General features: G+C 46.0%; 1 protein-coding gene across 3 annotated transcripts in view; it reads right to left on the bottom strand.

Annotated features, from left to right (window-relative positions):
* The window catches only part of tmie (transmembrane inner ear), a 67,673-nt gene that overhangs the window by 26,196 nt on the left and 27,507 nt on the right, over positions 1–13,970 (bottom strand). For all 3 annotated transcript variants that reach the window (XM_087239470.1, NM_001170648.1, NM_001170647.1), the window contains 2 exon segments: positions 10,216–10,333; positions 7,773–7,922 (listed from right to left, as the gene is read on the bottom strand). In XM_087239470.1, the coding sequence (XP_087095596.1) occupies positions 7,773–7,922; positions 10,216–10,333 (268 nt within the window).

The raw sequence follows: 13,970 nt of genomic DNA, 5'->3' as shown, positions 1-13,970 counted from the left end.
GATCGCTCACAGCTGGACCTCATCAGCCAGGGAGAGATATAAGCCAGCCCCACACAGAAGGAAGTGAGATTCATTTGTCATGACTCCCTGCGCTAACGCTTGTCTCTCTCTGTCTCTCCCACAGCCGAGTCCAGCTCGTGACCGATCCAACACTCTACTTCTCACCAGCCTTCACCATCTCCCCGGAGCACTTGAGCACGCACCTTTAAGAAGAGCACTCCTTCACCCCAATATCACTTGTAAATAAAGGCACCCTCCGGGGCATTGTTTGTAACATTATCTACGGTGTTTGTGTTTTCCCTCTGCCTCGCTACAACTGGTGGAGAATGCGGGCATTGCAGAGGGAAAAATTCAGAAGAAACACTCACCATTAAGTAGAAAATAACCGCTGAATTTTTCTCTGTGTTTGTTACAGACAGGCATCCGCTCTCTCTCTCTCCCACGCTTCCTCTTGCTCGGCTGTCAACATCCCGTCGCCATGTCTTTGGAAGAGGTACTGCTCCACCTAGCGGAGATCTCCAGTAAACAGAATTCCATCTCTGAGCAGCTTACAGCCAGACAGGATCGACTGGAACAGCAGCTCCGCCAGGCGGCCAGACACCATCCGACTCCCGAAGTGAGTGCGCATCATCATCTCACTAAACTCAGCGACCTGGATGATATTGACGCTTATTTACATACCTTTGAGGTTATTGCCGAGAGAGAAGGCTGGCCAAAAGAAAACTGGGCGAGAATGTTGGCTCCGTTTCTCACAGGAGAAGCGCAACGAGCATATTTTTCACTAGAGACACCTAAAAATGAAGATTACAAAGCGTTAAAAAAGGAAATATTAGCCAGAATGGGGCTATCCACAATCAGCGCAGCCCAACAGTTTTCCCAGTGGTCTTACGACGAGAAACAACCCGTGAGAACTCAAGCAGCTCAACTTTCTCGCCTGGGAAGGCTATGGTTATTGGGAGGAGATCCCTCGGCGGTCCAGGTCGCTGAGAAGGTGATCATCGAGAAGATGATGCGTGCGTTACCCCGACGTTTGCGAACACTCACCAGCATGCGAAATCCTGAGTCACTGGCCACCCTGGTGGAGGCGATCGAGCTGGCTGAAGCTCACATCGCCCGAGATAATGGGGAGAGAGCGGCTCTGCCACCCCGGAGGGTAAGTGCACCTTGGCGACCGGTGGAGGGCACAGCGCGACCAGGCGGCAGACCAGCGGTCCCCAGCCCGATGGACGAGCCGATGCCCACCGAGCCGACGACGCACTCGACCCCGGCCTGGACAGCAGGGTGCGCGGTTCACCGCAATATCCCTCCCGAAGCTCCCACCCATAAAGTCCAGCTAGAGGGAAAAACACAAACGGCCACTTTAGACACAGGAAGCGCCATCACTCTGGTTCACCCGAAAATTTTAAAATATCATCTTGAAAGCAAAGGGCGAATTCCGATCACGTGTGTGCATGGTGATACCCGCCACGTACCCGCCCGAAGAGTGACCATCGCGGCGAAACCAGGTAGCTGGCGAATCGAAGTCGGGGTTGTTCCAGATCTTCCTGTGTCCCTCTTACTGGGCAGAGACTGGCCGGGGTTCGACGAACTCCTAACTCACCACCACGCTCCATCGGCTCGTTCAAAGAAGAAGAACAAGCCACGGGCTCATTGGGACCGCAAACCAGCGCTGATGACCACCGAGAGCGACAGAGGGGGTGAGTCATCTATATCTGCTAACCTATACTTTGATCTGTTTCAACAGATAACCGCAGGAGGCGATTTTGGTAGAGCACAAAGGGAAGATGAAACGCTCAAACACTGCTGGCCACAAGTACGGATCATCGAAGGTAATGAGCGACTTCCCAGCCCTCACCCCCTCCCACATTTTATTGTGGAAAATGGTCTGCTGTACTGTGTCGCAGAGAGGCGGGGGGAAAAGAAGACACTATTGGTCGTCCCGAGGATCAAGAGGGAGACGGTCTTAGAACTGGCACATACCCACCCGATGGCTGGACACCTGGGAGCGGCCAACACGGTGAAAAGGATCCGCGACCGTTTCCATTGGCCGGGGCTAGACGGGGAAGTAAAGAGGTATTGCCAGGCATGTGACATCTGCCAGAGAACGTCTCCCCAACGACCACCCCCCAGCCCTCTAATACCACTACCCATCATCGATGTGCCCTTCACCCGAATTGGTATGGACTTGGTAGGGCCTTTGCCGAAGTCGGCCCGGGGACATGAGCACATCCTTGTTATCCTCGATTATGCCACCAGATACCCTGAAGCGATTCCCCTGAGGAAAGCCACGTCATCGGCCATCGCGAAGGAGCTGTTTCTGCTATGCAGTCGAGTGGGAATCCCAACGGAGATACTGACCGACCAGGGCACCCCCTTCATGTCCCGGTTGATGGCAGACCTCTGTCACCTACTCAAGGTAAAACAGCTAAAAACCTCTGTATATCATCCACAGACGGACGGCCTTGTCGAGCGCTTTAACAAGACTCTGAAGCAGATGCTCCGACGGGTGGTGGCAGAGGACGGGCGCGACTGGGACCTCATGATCCCGTACGTGTTATTCGGTATCAGGGAAGTCCCCCAGGCCTCCACAGGATTTACCCCCTTCGAACTGCTGTTTGGCCGCCAACCCCGAGGCCTATTGGATGTGGCTCGTCAAGCCTGGGAACAGGAACCAGCCCCCCAGCGGTCGGTGATTGAACACGTACGGGACATGAGAGAACGCATCGACAAAATCATGCCCATCGTCAAGCAACACCTGACCGAAGCCCAGCGCGCCCAGCAGAGATTGTATAACCGGCCCGCCCAACCCAGAGAGTTCCACCCAGGGGACAAGGTGATGATACTCATACCTACCACAACGTCGAAGTTCCTCGCATCTTGGAAGGGGCCATACACGGTGGTAGAAAGGGTAGGGCCGGTAAATTATCGAGTCCGTCAGCCGGGACGAAGACGGGAAGAACAACTTTACCACATAAATCTTATGAAGAAGTGGGTTGCAGCTCCAGGTCATCTCGTTGCCTTCGCTGAAGAAACTCTTCCCGTTGTCCACATTGGTGAGCAACTCTCACCAAACCAGAAGGCGGAGCTGCAAGCCTTGGTTGGTCAGTTCAAGGATGTGTTCTCGGAGAAACCGGGCCGAACCTCCATCATCCAACACAACATTATCACTCCTCCTGGCACTATCGTCCGGCAAAGGCCTTATCGAGTTCCAGAGGCTCGCAGGCTGGCTATCGACGAGGAGATCCAGAAGATGAGAAGGTTAGGCATCATCGAACCATCCCGTAGCCCGTGGTCCAGCCCAATAGTGATGGTCCCCAAACCCGATGGCACCCTCCGTTTCTGCAACGACTTCAGGAAACTCAATGAGATCTCCAAGTTCGACGGATACCCCATGCCTCGGGTGGACGAGCTGCTGGATAGGCTGGGTGGAGCCCGATTTATCTCCACCATCGACCTCACCAAAGGCTACTGGCAGTTACCACTCAGTGAAGACGCCAAGGAGAAAACCGCCTTCTCCACACCCGGTGGGCACTGGCAATACCGGGTTCTTCCCTTCGGGCTCCACGGGGCCCCAGCCACATTCCAAAGAATGATGGACATCCTGCTGAGGCCCCACCAGCCATATGCAGCAGCCTACCTGGACGACCTCATCGTCCACTCAGAGTCATGGGAAGAACACTTATCCCGGTTACGGAGGGTGCTCTTAGATCTTCGACGGGCTGGGCTCACAGCTAATCCCAAGAAATGCCACCTGGGTCTAGCCGAAGCCAGATACCTCGGGTTCCACATTGGACGAGGTCTCATACAGCCACAGCAAAACAAGGTCAAGGCACTACAGGAAACTCCACAACCCACCACAAAGACCCAGGTACGTGCATTTCTGGGGTTAGCGGGCTACTATAGATGTTTCATACCTAACTTCTCATCCATAGCCAGCCCTTTGACAGACCTGACCAGAAAGGGGCAGCCGGAGAGGATAAGATGGACCAAGGAAGCCGACGATGCGTTCCGAGCCCTAAAGAAGTCCCTCACGTCCTCACCGGTACTGCACGCACCTGACTTCGGCTGCCCCTTCATTCTACAGACGGATGCTTCCGACTCGGGCCTGGGCGCGGTCCTCTCCCAGGTCCACGGCAATGAAGAACATCCCATAATGTACGTGAGTCGGAAGCTGACCCCCGCAGAGACCCGCTACGCAACGGTGGAGAAGGAGGCCCTGGCGATCAAGTGGGCAATCCTGGAGCTAAGGTACTATCTCCTTGGCAGGAAATTCACTCTGGTGACCGACCACGCCCCGCTACAATGGATGGCGACAGCGAAGAACAACAACGCTCGGGTCACCAGGTGGTTCCTGTCGCTCCAGGATTTCAACTTCGACGTACAACATCGAGCCGGGGCCTCCCACGGAAACGCAGACGGACTCTCACGGCTCTGGTCAGGATGGGCAGGTCTGTCGAAACATTCTACCCCCCCTCTCAATACACTGCTCTTCCTTCGCAGGACACCCAGGACCAGGACGACGCTAAGGGGGGGGGAATGTAGCGAGCCATGTAATACCACGTCGCCCTGGGCACAAATCCACACCAGCTGGATCTCTCATCAACCTCGGATCGCTCACAGCTGGACCTCATCAGCCAGGGAGAGATATAAGCCAGCCCCACACAGAAGGAAGTGAGATTCATTTGTCATGACTCCCTGCGCTAACGCTTGTCTCTCTCTGTCTCTCCCACAGCCGAGTCCAGCTCGTGACCGATCCAACACTCTACTTCTCACCAGCCTTCACCATCTCCCCGGAGCACTTGAGCACGCACCTTTAAGAAGAGCACTCCTTCACCCCAATATCACTTGTAAATAAAGGCACCCTCCGGGGCATTGTTTGTAACATTATCTACGGTGTTTGTGTTTTCCCTCTGCCTCGCTACAACATATATATACTGTATATATACTGTATGTATATATATATATATGTGCGTGTGTGTGTGTGTGTGTGTTTGGGAGGAGGGGGGCGCCAATGGATAAGTTGTGTCAAAAGGGAGGCCCACTGTCTTAGACTTTGAAAAACCCTGTTCTAGGGCATAATGGTGGTTCCGTGGTTAGCACCATTGCCTCACAGCAAGAAGGTTGCTGGTTTGAGTCCCGGCTGGGCCAGTTGGCCAGCGTACCCCCGAGATCCTCCAGATGAAATTCAAGGCTTTTAAGTGGAGTTTAATTTATTAAACTAATTTTCGAGAGGTGTACGTGCTCATGATTAAACCAGCTGGCTCATATTAGCTAATCACGGTCGTCCAATCAAGGATCCCTAGTTCCTATATATATCTCCTCCTTTCCCACTTACAACTCTCTTCATCTTGAAGAAGCCCACCTCCTCCCCCTTCTTCCACCTTTATCCAAAATAGGTGGCTCAGCGGCCCAGCAACCAGCAGGAATAGCATTAGCTCTGGCTCCCTACTTGAGCTTCTGGTATCTCTGCATGAAAAAAATTGCTCTGCATCATAGACCTCTTAAACCTTGGTCTCTTTTACTAGTCGTCTCGCTCTCAGGAAGTTCACCTTGGCCTTAGCTGCGGGGGGGGGTTTGAGATCGCTCTGAGCTCAATCTCCCCTCGCCCCACAAAGGGAGGGAGCCCTGGACTCGAGGAATCCCTTGAGCTCAGGGCTCTCTCCCGGGACAGCATGCCAAACGAGCTTTCGTAAGTCATGAGCTAAGTGTGAACTCTTGAAAGACCTTTTTAATACCATTTTAAATGAAATTCAATGCCAACTTCGTACCCATTCCGACAGAAGTATGAGGGGGAAATGTCAAATCTGTATCAATTTTGAACCCTAGAAAATAATTATGTACAAGTGACTGCTTGAATTGAATAAAACATTTGATTTAAATTGTCAGTTATATCTAATACACACGCAACAGCATAACACACATTTGATTTTTAATAAACAAATAAATTTCAACTTGGTGTTGAACACTATAGCCTTCGCAGCTCTACTGCCTTGGCTGCATTTTTTTCGCCCAGATTCTCAAGTCCTGTCAACTTCTGCTTGTGGCTTTTTCTCAACGCGTTTGCCGTAGAGTTGGTGTTGATGCTTAGTAATTTAGGATGTTCTTTGGCCGTGGTCTAATGTAGAAATCACTAGCTCTGTTTCCATCCAAAAATGTGAATAAACTTGTAAAACTCGATTATCTCATAAAAGTTGTGCGAATGAAGCATGAGTCAAAGCGAACAAAATCGTCACTTCCTGATTAACTGGCGCCAAATATCAACAGTAAAAACAGCATTTGCTGCAGTAGGAGAAGCTGCATCAATCTTTTCTAAATGAATGCGCCTCAGAAGACAATCCTGACAAGCAGTGAGCGTGCAGTGGCGTTTGAAGGTGTCTGACGCGGAGCACAGGCGCTCTTGATTCTGGAGGTCATTAATAATATAATAACATTAATACTGAAATGGTAAGACGCTTTATAATGACCAAAACAACATTTCAGATGTTTTATAATGTGCTCAGCCTGACGTTTTATCCATTCACACACATTTTTATCATCACATGATCTCTTTTAACAAAATCACATGACCTTTTTTAATTGCGCATCTTTTTTTATCGAATAAAAAGTTTATCCTACCCAGTTAGGTGCATACGTTTTTTATGCGCATTTTCAAAATTTATGCGCATCATGGCGTTTCCATCAACTGATTTTTTTATGTGCATTTGCAAAATGGAAACATAGCTAATGATATGAACCTACACTGGTCACACGGTTCCGTTCGGTTACGATTCGGTTCAATTCGATATCTCGGTGCATCACAGTGCATACACAGTTTTATGTTGGGGAGGGGCTTACTGTATGAACACACACACACACACATAGACACAAAGCGCCAAGCAAGTGCCACACAGCATTACGCTCTCTCTCATTCACACAAATAAACACACACACACACACATCGCTAAAGCGTGATTCACAGACCGCTCCCGCGCTTTATTCGGAAATGTTTTCCCGCGCGGCAAGAAATCTGGTCGGTACCTCTGCAGACCTCTATCCAGAAGTATCGCTGTAACAGCCGAGAGGAGAGGAAAAGTCACGCCAGCAGGTCAAATAGGCCACATTGAGAGAGAGAGAGAGAAATAGAGTTTACTTTCATTCTCTCAATCGCAGTAAAATAGGAAGTTCTGCTGTAAGTGTCAGTGAAAGTGTGTTTTTAAGTAGTTGGAGCATTGTAAATACTCGCAATCGCCTGCCTGGCCATAGTAGCCTAAGCTACGGCGACACACTTTCTGCTATGACGTGGATCACGAGATGCACTCAACGTTACTCTGCATGAATTTTTTAATTAGCCTACTTTAGTAACAGTAGTTTTGTTATGGTATGAACTTTAATCCTAGGAAAGGCAAAAACAAATAAATAACACAACACCTTTGTAACCAAATCCAGGAGTTTAGATACCAAATTCAAAGCTATTAAGACCTTAGTTTGAGATTATCAAATTTAAAACTTTTACAATGCTTTTAAGACCCCGCGGGTACTCTGGCTGGCATTTCTGTGCGGAGTTTGCATGTTCTCCCTATGTTGGTGTGGGTTTCGTCTGGGTGCTCCAGTTTCCCCCAAAGTCCAAACACATGCGCTATAGGAGAATTGATTAACTAAATTGGCCAAATTGGAATTGAGAACCAATGCACTACCAAAGCCTTGTGAATTAGCAGATGACACAACGAAAACAAATGCGATGTTCACAAATGAGCCAGTGTGAGAATAGTGCAAGCTGTAAGACTTGGACTCACCGCCGGGCACCTCAGTCAGCTCATTGAGAGGAGGCACCGTCTCCAGTGTGTTGGCATAATTTTTCGCAGCAAGTCTTTGCGCGTGCCGAGCCTCGATCTCTTTTTTCGTCCGTGGGATTCGGCATTTGAAGATGCAGCAGAGCGTAATTACTGTGAAACGATAGAAAGAGCTTTGAAATAATTTTGAAAGAGAGCTGTGCTTCACATCAGGCTGCGTCTCATATCTGTTTGCTGTGAGGGACTTTTTATTTAATCACTTACCATGATTCACAGAGTTAATGATTAAGTGTTTATTTTGGCACTGCTTAGTATAGAATTATGCGTGCAAATATATGCATAGCCTGCCCAGCTTAAAGAGGTCCAACACATAAACAAATTACTCTACATTTGTATTATAAATAACACAATCCTAAATCAGAAAAAAATTGGGACAATATGGAAAACTGAAATTGAAAAATGGCATGGAAATACTCATTCATCTGACTATAGTACGCATTTGCACTGTGATGATGCATCCCAAATGCCTCTGAGCAAGTCGACAGCGCTTCTGGACACTGTTAACATAGGGCTTCCTTTTGGCAGAAAACAGTTTTAACTGGCATTTGTGGATATAACTATGCATTGTGGTACTTGACAAAGGTTCGCCAAAGCAATCCAGATGTCCCATGTGGTAATATTTCAATGTGGTGATATCCAAATGTCTTTTAATCTTTCTTTGAGGAACTTTGTTTTTAAACATTTCACTAATTTTCTCATATATATGTTGGCAAACTGGCGATCATCTGGGGCTTCATGTACTAAGACTTGCGTGGAAATCTTACTAAAACATTGCGTACGCACAAAGCTGTAAATGTGCGTACGCAGAAAAAAATTCAATGTATGAAACACTGCGTACGCCGAATCTCACGCATATTCTTTTGTACATCCGAATGAACGTGAAACTGAGCGCAACATGCACGAGCACAAAACCCCTCCCTGCCTCCTCCCCCGTATGAATATGCTAATGACTCTACTTTGGCAAAACCCAACAAAAAAGCAACGGCAAAAGCAAGCAAGAAGAGAAACTTTGAACAGAATGTGAATTGGAGGTGCTGCTTTCGGAGGTAGACCGGAGAAAAGCGGTGTTATTTGCAAATTTAAAAAAAATAGAGTGGGAGAGTTTAGCTGATGCGGTTAACACAGTTGGGTCTGAACATCGCACTGAGTGAATTAAAACAGAAATAGTGCGATTTATAGGTGTAAAATGCTGCATTACCCATAACAGTCTCAGTGGTGCAGCTCGAAAAACACATGTTAACATGTTTTGACAAGTTCGAGCATGAACTCGGTTCGAATCCAGCGTCTGATGAAGTTAATCTTCTTTTTTCCCCCGCTACATATCAGATTTTGCCAACTATTTATCACGAGAAAGACAAGTAGGAATCATTAATAAAACATTTATAGCAACTTTATAGCAATGTGCGTGCGGTAGATAGCTCAGATTACATTGGGAAAACAGGCGACCGCTGCAATTTGCGCAATGTTTGGCTGGTCAACTGTATGGTATGGAAACCTTATATACCTGCTAGATGAACCCGTCTCATACAGCTGCCATTGCACGGCTCAGACACTTTGTAGAGAAGAATTTAACACAACTGCCTCTAGGAGTCGCCAATGGAAATAAAACAGACACGCAGAAAAACTGTGCGTACGCCAGCCATGAAGCTGCCGTGGAGCTGCGCACATTCCCACGTTCAGTTCATCGTTAGTAAATCCAAACGCGAGCGATTCTGAGCGTGAAACCTGGCGTACGCAAAGTTTTTGTGCGTACGCAGCGTTGATACATGAGGCCCCAGGTCATCTTTGCTCCTAAAAGACTAGACCTTTCTTGGATGCTGATCAAATCACATCAATTATTTAACCAGTCTACCTGATTACTAGCCCTGAACTGCTCCTGTCCCAACTGTTTTTGGAATGTGTTGCAGGTCTGAATGACAGGAAAGGATGTTTATTTACAAATGAGATGAAGTTGACCGGACAAAACATGAAATATTCTGTGTTCATGTCAGCTGCAATGAAATACAAGTCAAAGTTAATTCGGAAATCACTACTTTCTTTTTTATTTGCGTTACTGTCCCAAGTTGTTTCTGATTACTAAAGTACTAAGAAGCATATAATCCATTTCTTCTGTGGAACGGGTATAATTTTGAATAATATAGAGGTTGCTCTTTTCCGTGCTGTTGCAATGAAAGGAGAATGATTAGATCAAGCTTCATTAAATGACCCAAAGGCTTTGTAAGTGCCTGTAAAACGTGTGTGCTAGAAGTCTTTTGGATTTACGGTGGGTTTTGTCACTTTGACAGTCCGAGTTCTCACTTTTGTGGCTAAAATAAACCTTTGATGTTCCAAGGAAGAAAGTCATTCAAGTTTTACTTTAATTGCAATTACACTTGCAGAAACTTACTTATTGCTAAGATGAACATGGAGAAAATGCCCACAACCTGCCATAATCGAAGTCCCCAAAACACCACTGTTTCTGAGGTGACAGGGTCTGGCTTTTTCGGAGGGTCTGTTGGCAGGAGCTATGAGATAAGAGAGAGAGAGAAAGAGAGAGAATTATTTTTTATGCACCACTTTCTTTACAGCCCGGGTACAGTAATTGCATCAGATCTGAAAGTACTGCTTTCTGATGGTCATCACAGCTGCGGATACAAACACTGAGGCTGGAAACTGCTTACGGGGCGCTTGTAGACAGAAAAGAAGAGGGTTCAATCAATCAATCAAATTCATTCAGGAGATTGGAGTCACGGAACACAATGGGATTTTTGCATGCTGATTCTGAGCAATCCAGCACTGTTTACTGTCAGTATAAAATCTACTCAAATACACCAACTTTGAAAAACATTACCGTTCACAATGTAAACATGTTTAATAACTGAATCTCAATTCTCAAAGGTTCCATTTTCATTAATCATTCCTCTGTCCTTGAGAAATGCGGTGCTCAGGAATCTCTCTTACTATTATAAAAACCGAAACACTTGTAGGGCTCTATTTTGACGGTCCATGCGCAGAGCGCAAAGCGCAGGGCGCAAACGCTTTCAGGGTGTATCAGAACGCATTTTTGCTAATTTAAGGACGGGAAAATCCGCTTTGCGCCGTGGCCCATGGTCTAAAAGGGTTGAGTTTATTTTCTTAATGAGTTATAGGTGTGTTTTGAGTCAGAGTCTCATCTCCCATTCCTTTTAAGAGTCAGCTGCGTTGCGCCATAAGCAAATTCGCTATTTACAGGACGCAAAGTAAGTCTAAGTGGAAAAACTGAGCATTTCACAAGCAAACAGTTCACAGTTTTTTAACAGAACACAGTTAAACAGAGCATCTACTGCGTGAGAATGAGAGATAATGGATCTACTTTCACTTTCGCTCTTGGATAGGGAAACCTTTACGCACAGACATCAATTAGCCTATAAATAATTAATTGTGTTTGTTAAGTGCAAATATTCGTTTTAAAACTGTTTCTAAATTCAGTTCTAATTTCCAGCAAACGAATAAATGAACAATAATAATAAAATGTGCTCAAATACCTGAGTTATATCCTAAAACACATGCTGTGCCCCATATGGTCTAAAACCTGACAGGTGGGCAAATCTAAGCTTGTTTTTAATAAAACAAATATAAATATGGATATAATAAATAATACTGCTAATAATAATAACATTATACAAAAGGAAATTGTTATGAATGAACTGAAAAAGCCTCCCGAGATGAAGAAGACATAAAAGCAGTGATTTTTCATATTTATGTAGGCTAGAAAATAATATGTTTTGTAAAATTTTAATCCTTTTTATTTATATCCTATATCTATTCTTATTATATCCTATATTTATCCTTAATATTTATATTTTTTTCATATGTAAAGATATTTGCCTATTGCTCTCTTGTGTGTATTAAGCAGTGTGTAAGCGAGACACAACTCTGCGCTGGAGTTTAGACCGGGTTTGTTTTGGTTTAATGAAAAATCTATTATAGTTCCTCAAAATAGCAACGCGCCAGCAGTGTGCCTCAGAACGCCTTCCTTTTTACACCAGAACACCTATGGACGCACATATGAGCGCTAATGCATTTGCTATTTAAACAGCGTAGCGCAACACCTCTAAACGACTCTTGCGCCAAGCAGAAACTAGCGAAAAACTACTGTGCCATGCCTTGCGCCGGGTGTATGATTGGGCCCTTAGTGTTTAATAAACTGTGGAAACTGCAAAATAGTCCTTTTCATTAGACAACCAATTTTCTCAGAGGATGACAAGCTGACAAAACATTGCTGTCACTCTGATACACGTTTTATTTATGGAGAAAATTATAAAGCACTGCAGTGTTTAGGTGTTCTGTGTTTGAGGTAATTAGTCGACCAAATTGTGCATATTCCATACAAGCTGAAGCTGATTGGTCAGTTCTTGTCACATGACTCGTGGTATGCTCATGGGATTCATTCAACTGGGGGCATCTGGAAGGCGCAATCGCATTACGCCGCTTGCGCATGCAAGCCACACAACTCCTTTGGAAATAACAAACTTGTGTAATCTCTCAAAAAACACGTGACATACGAACACCTCCTAAAAGGCAGTCATTTGCAATGTCCAGACTTGCACAGACAATGTTGCACAGACTTGCTTGTTTCACCTGATTCGTTGAAGAATTGGTTGCGGATCTATTTCTTGGCAGTTCGTGGGTCCTTCACTGGGCATTTTCCCCTTAAACTTTCCAAAGATGTCCTACTCATTTTGCTGCTTGTGGGTTAAATTTGGGCACTCAAGTGACCGAGATGTAACTCAGGGCCTACTCACACTTTGCTATAGGAACCATGGCCAGGCCCGTTTCCTGGATCACTTGAGAAGTGTGAGTGCACTGAATCGGGCTCAGGCATGGTGCACTTGGCCGGCCCTGGCCCGGTTGGAAGAGGTGGGCCTGAGCGTGGTTCACTTGGGCTTTGGCGCGGTACGTTTGCAGTGCAAGTTTAAAACGCGCCAAACCCCGAAACTGAAAGCGAGACGTGACTTTAAGGGACTGTTTCATATGGATTAATTATTCATTCTTACTTTTCAATGAACGCAAAGTGCCCTAGATTATTCAAGACGCAAACCCCTCACTGCACCTTCAGCAGACCTCCTCATTCCTGCAGCACGAGGGCTTTATGATTGTTTATGAGCGGCAAAAGTGGCGGATCTGTTCGGCGAAATATCTGACTGCGTGTCACCGCATCCCAAAGGGGGAACAAGCGTGCTTTGGCCCGGTTCGAGGCAACTGTACCTAGTGTGAGTACGGCCTAAGAGAATTTTGTTTGTTTGTTTGTTGCTTTTCAAAATAAAACAATAAGACTCAGATAATTAATTAAACAGAAATAATTAATGATTTCTTGTGCGGTCTGGTACCAATTGATCCACAGACCGGTACCGGTTTAAAAAAAAAAAAAAAAAGCTATACAGATAAACTTGAGTTGACTTGATGATTCTGAACATGTGATTTTGGATCCAAGCAAAGAATCAGAAACACAGGTACAGGATCTAGCATTAGCAAAACAACCAGCTGTAACCTAAAAGTCCTAGGAACAGAGTATAAAGTGATTTATCCTCAAGTGTATCCCAAACTTTTCGAATGGTTATCTTCAGCTCTGACAGAGTCAGGGGACCATGCAGACACCAGTTGTGACAGTAGCTTTAAAGTAAGAGTTTGTTGCCTTTGTTTGAATAATTTAGCAGGTTTATGTTATACAAAGCTGTAGTGGAAAGTTGGAATGAAGGATTCGCTCAAGTGTTGACAAGTTGTCCATGTTTCTGGAACAGGAATCAATCAATCCATGTCTCATTTCTTGTCTTCCTCCTAGGTCTGAACTATTGTACCTGCAAACAGACTTCACGTCACTTGTCCTCAGTCTCCAGGTCTGAATTTCATTTTGTTCTGCTCATTAAATCTGGTGACACAAATCGTCTTGGGAACTGTAAAGTCTGCATAAAAATGGATGCAGTTGCTCGAACGACACGTCCAGCCTGTCACTTTGGAGACCTCATGGTTCCTCATGGTTCTGGAGGTGATGAGCAGCTGCTGGTCTTGTATGTTGAGATGTCATGCACCAACATGATTGTAGTTTCATCTGCCGAAAAGTACATGCCCTTTTGACACGGGCATAACAAATCCCGTCGAGTCCTGTTTGGTTATATGTACTTT

This window comes from Danio rerio, chromosome 2 (genome assembly GCF_052040795.2).
Source record: "Danio rerio strain M-AB ecotype USA chromosome 2, GRCz13ab, whole genome shotgun sequence".
NCBI lineage: Eukaryota > Metazoa > Chordata > Actinopteri > Cypriniformes > Danionidae > Danio > Danio rerio.
The sequence above is the reverse complement of the archived record's forward strand: the minus strand, read 5'-3'. Positions and strand labels throughout refer to the sequence as shown.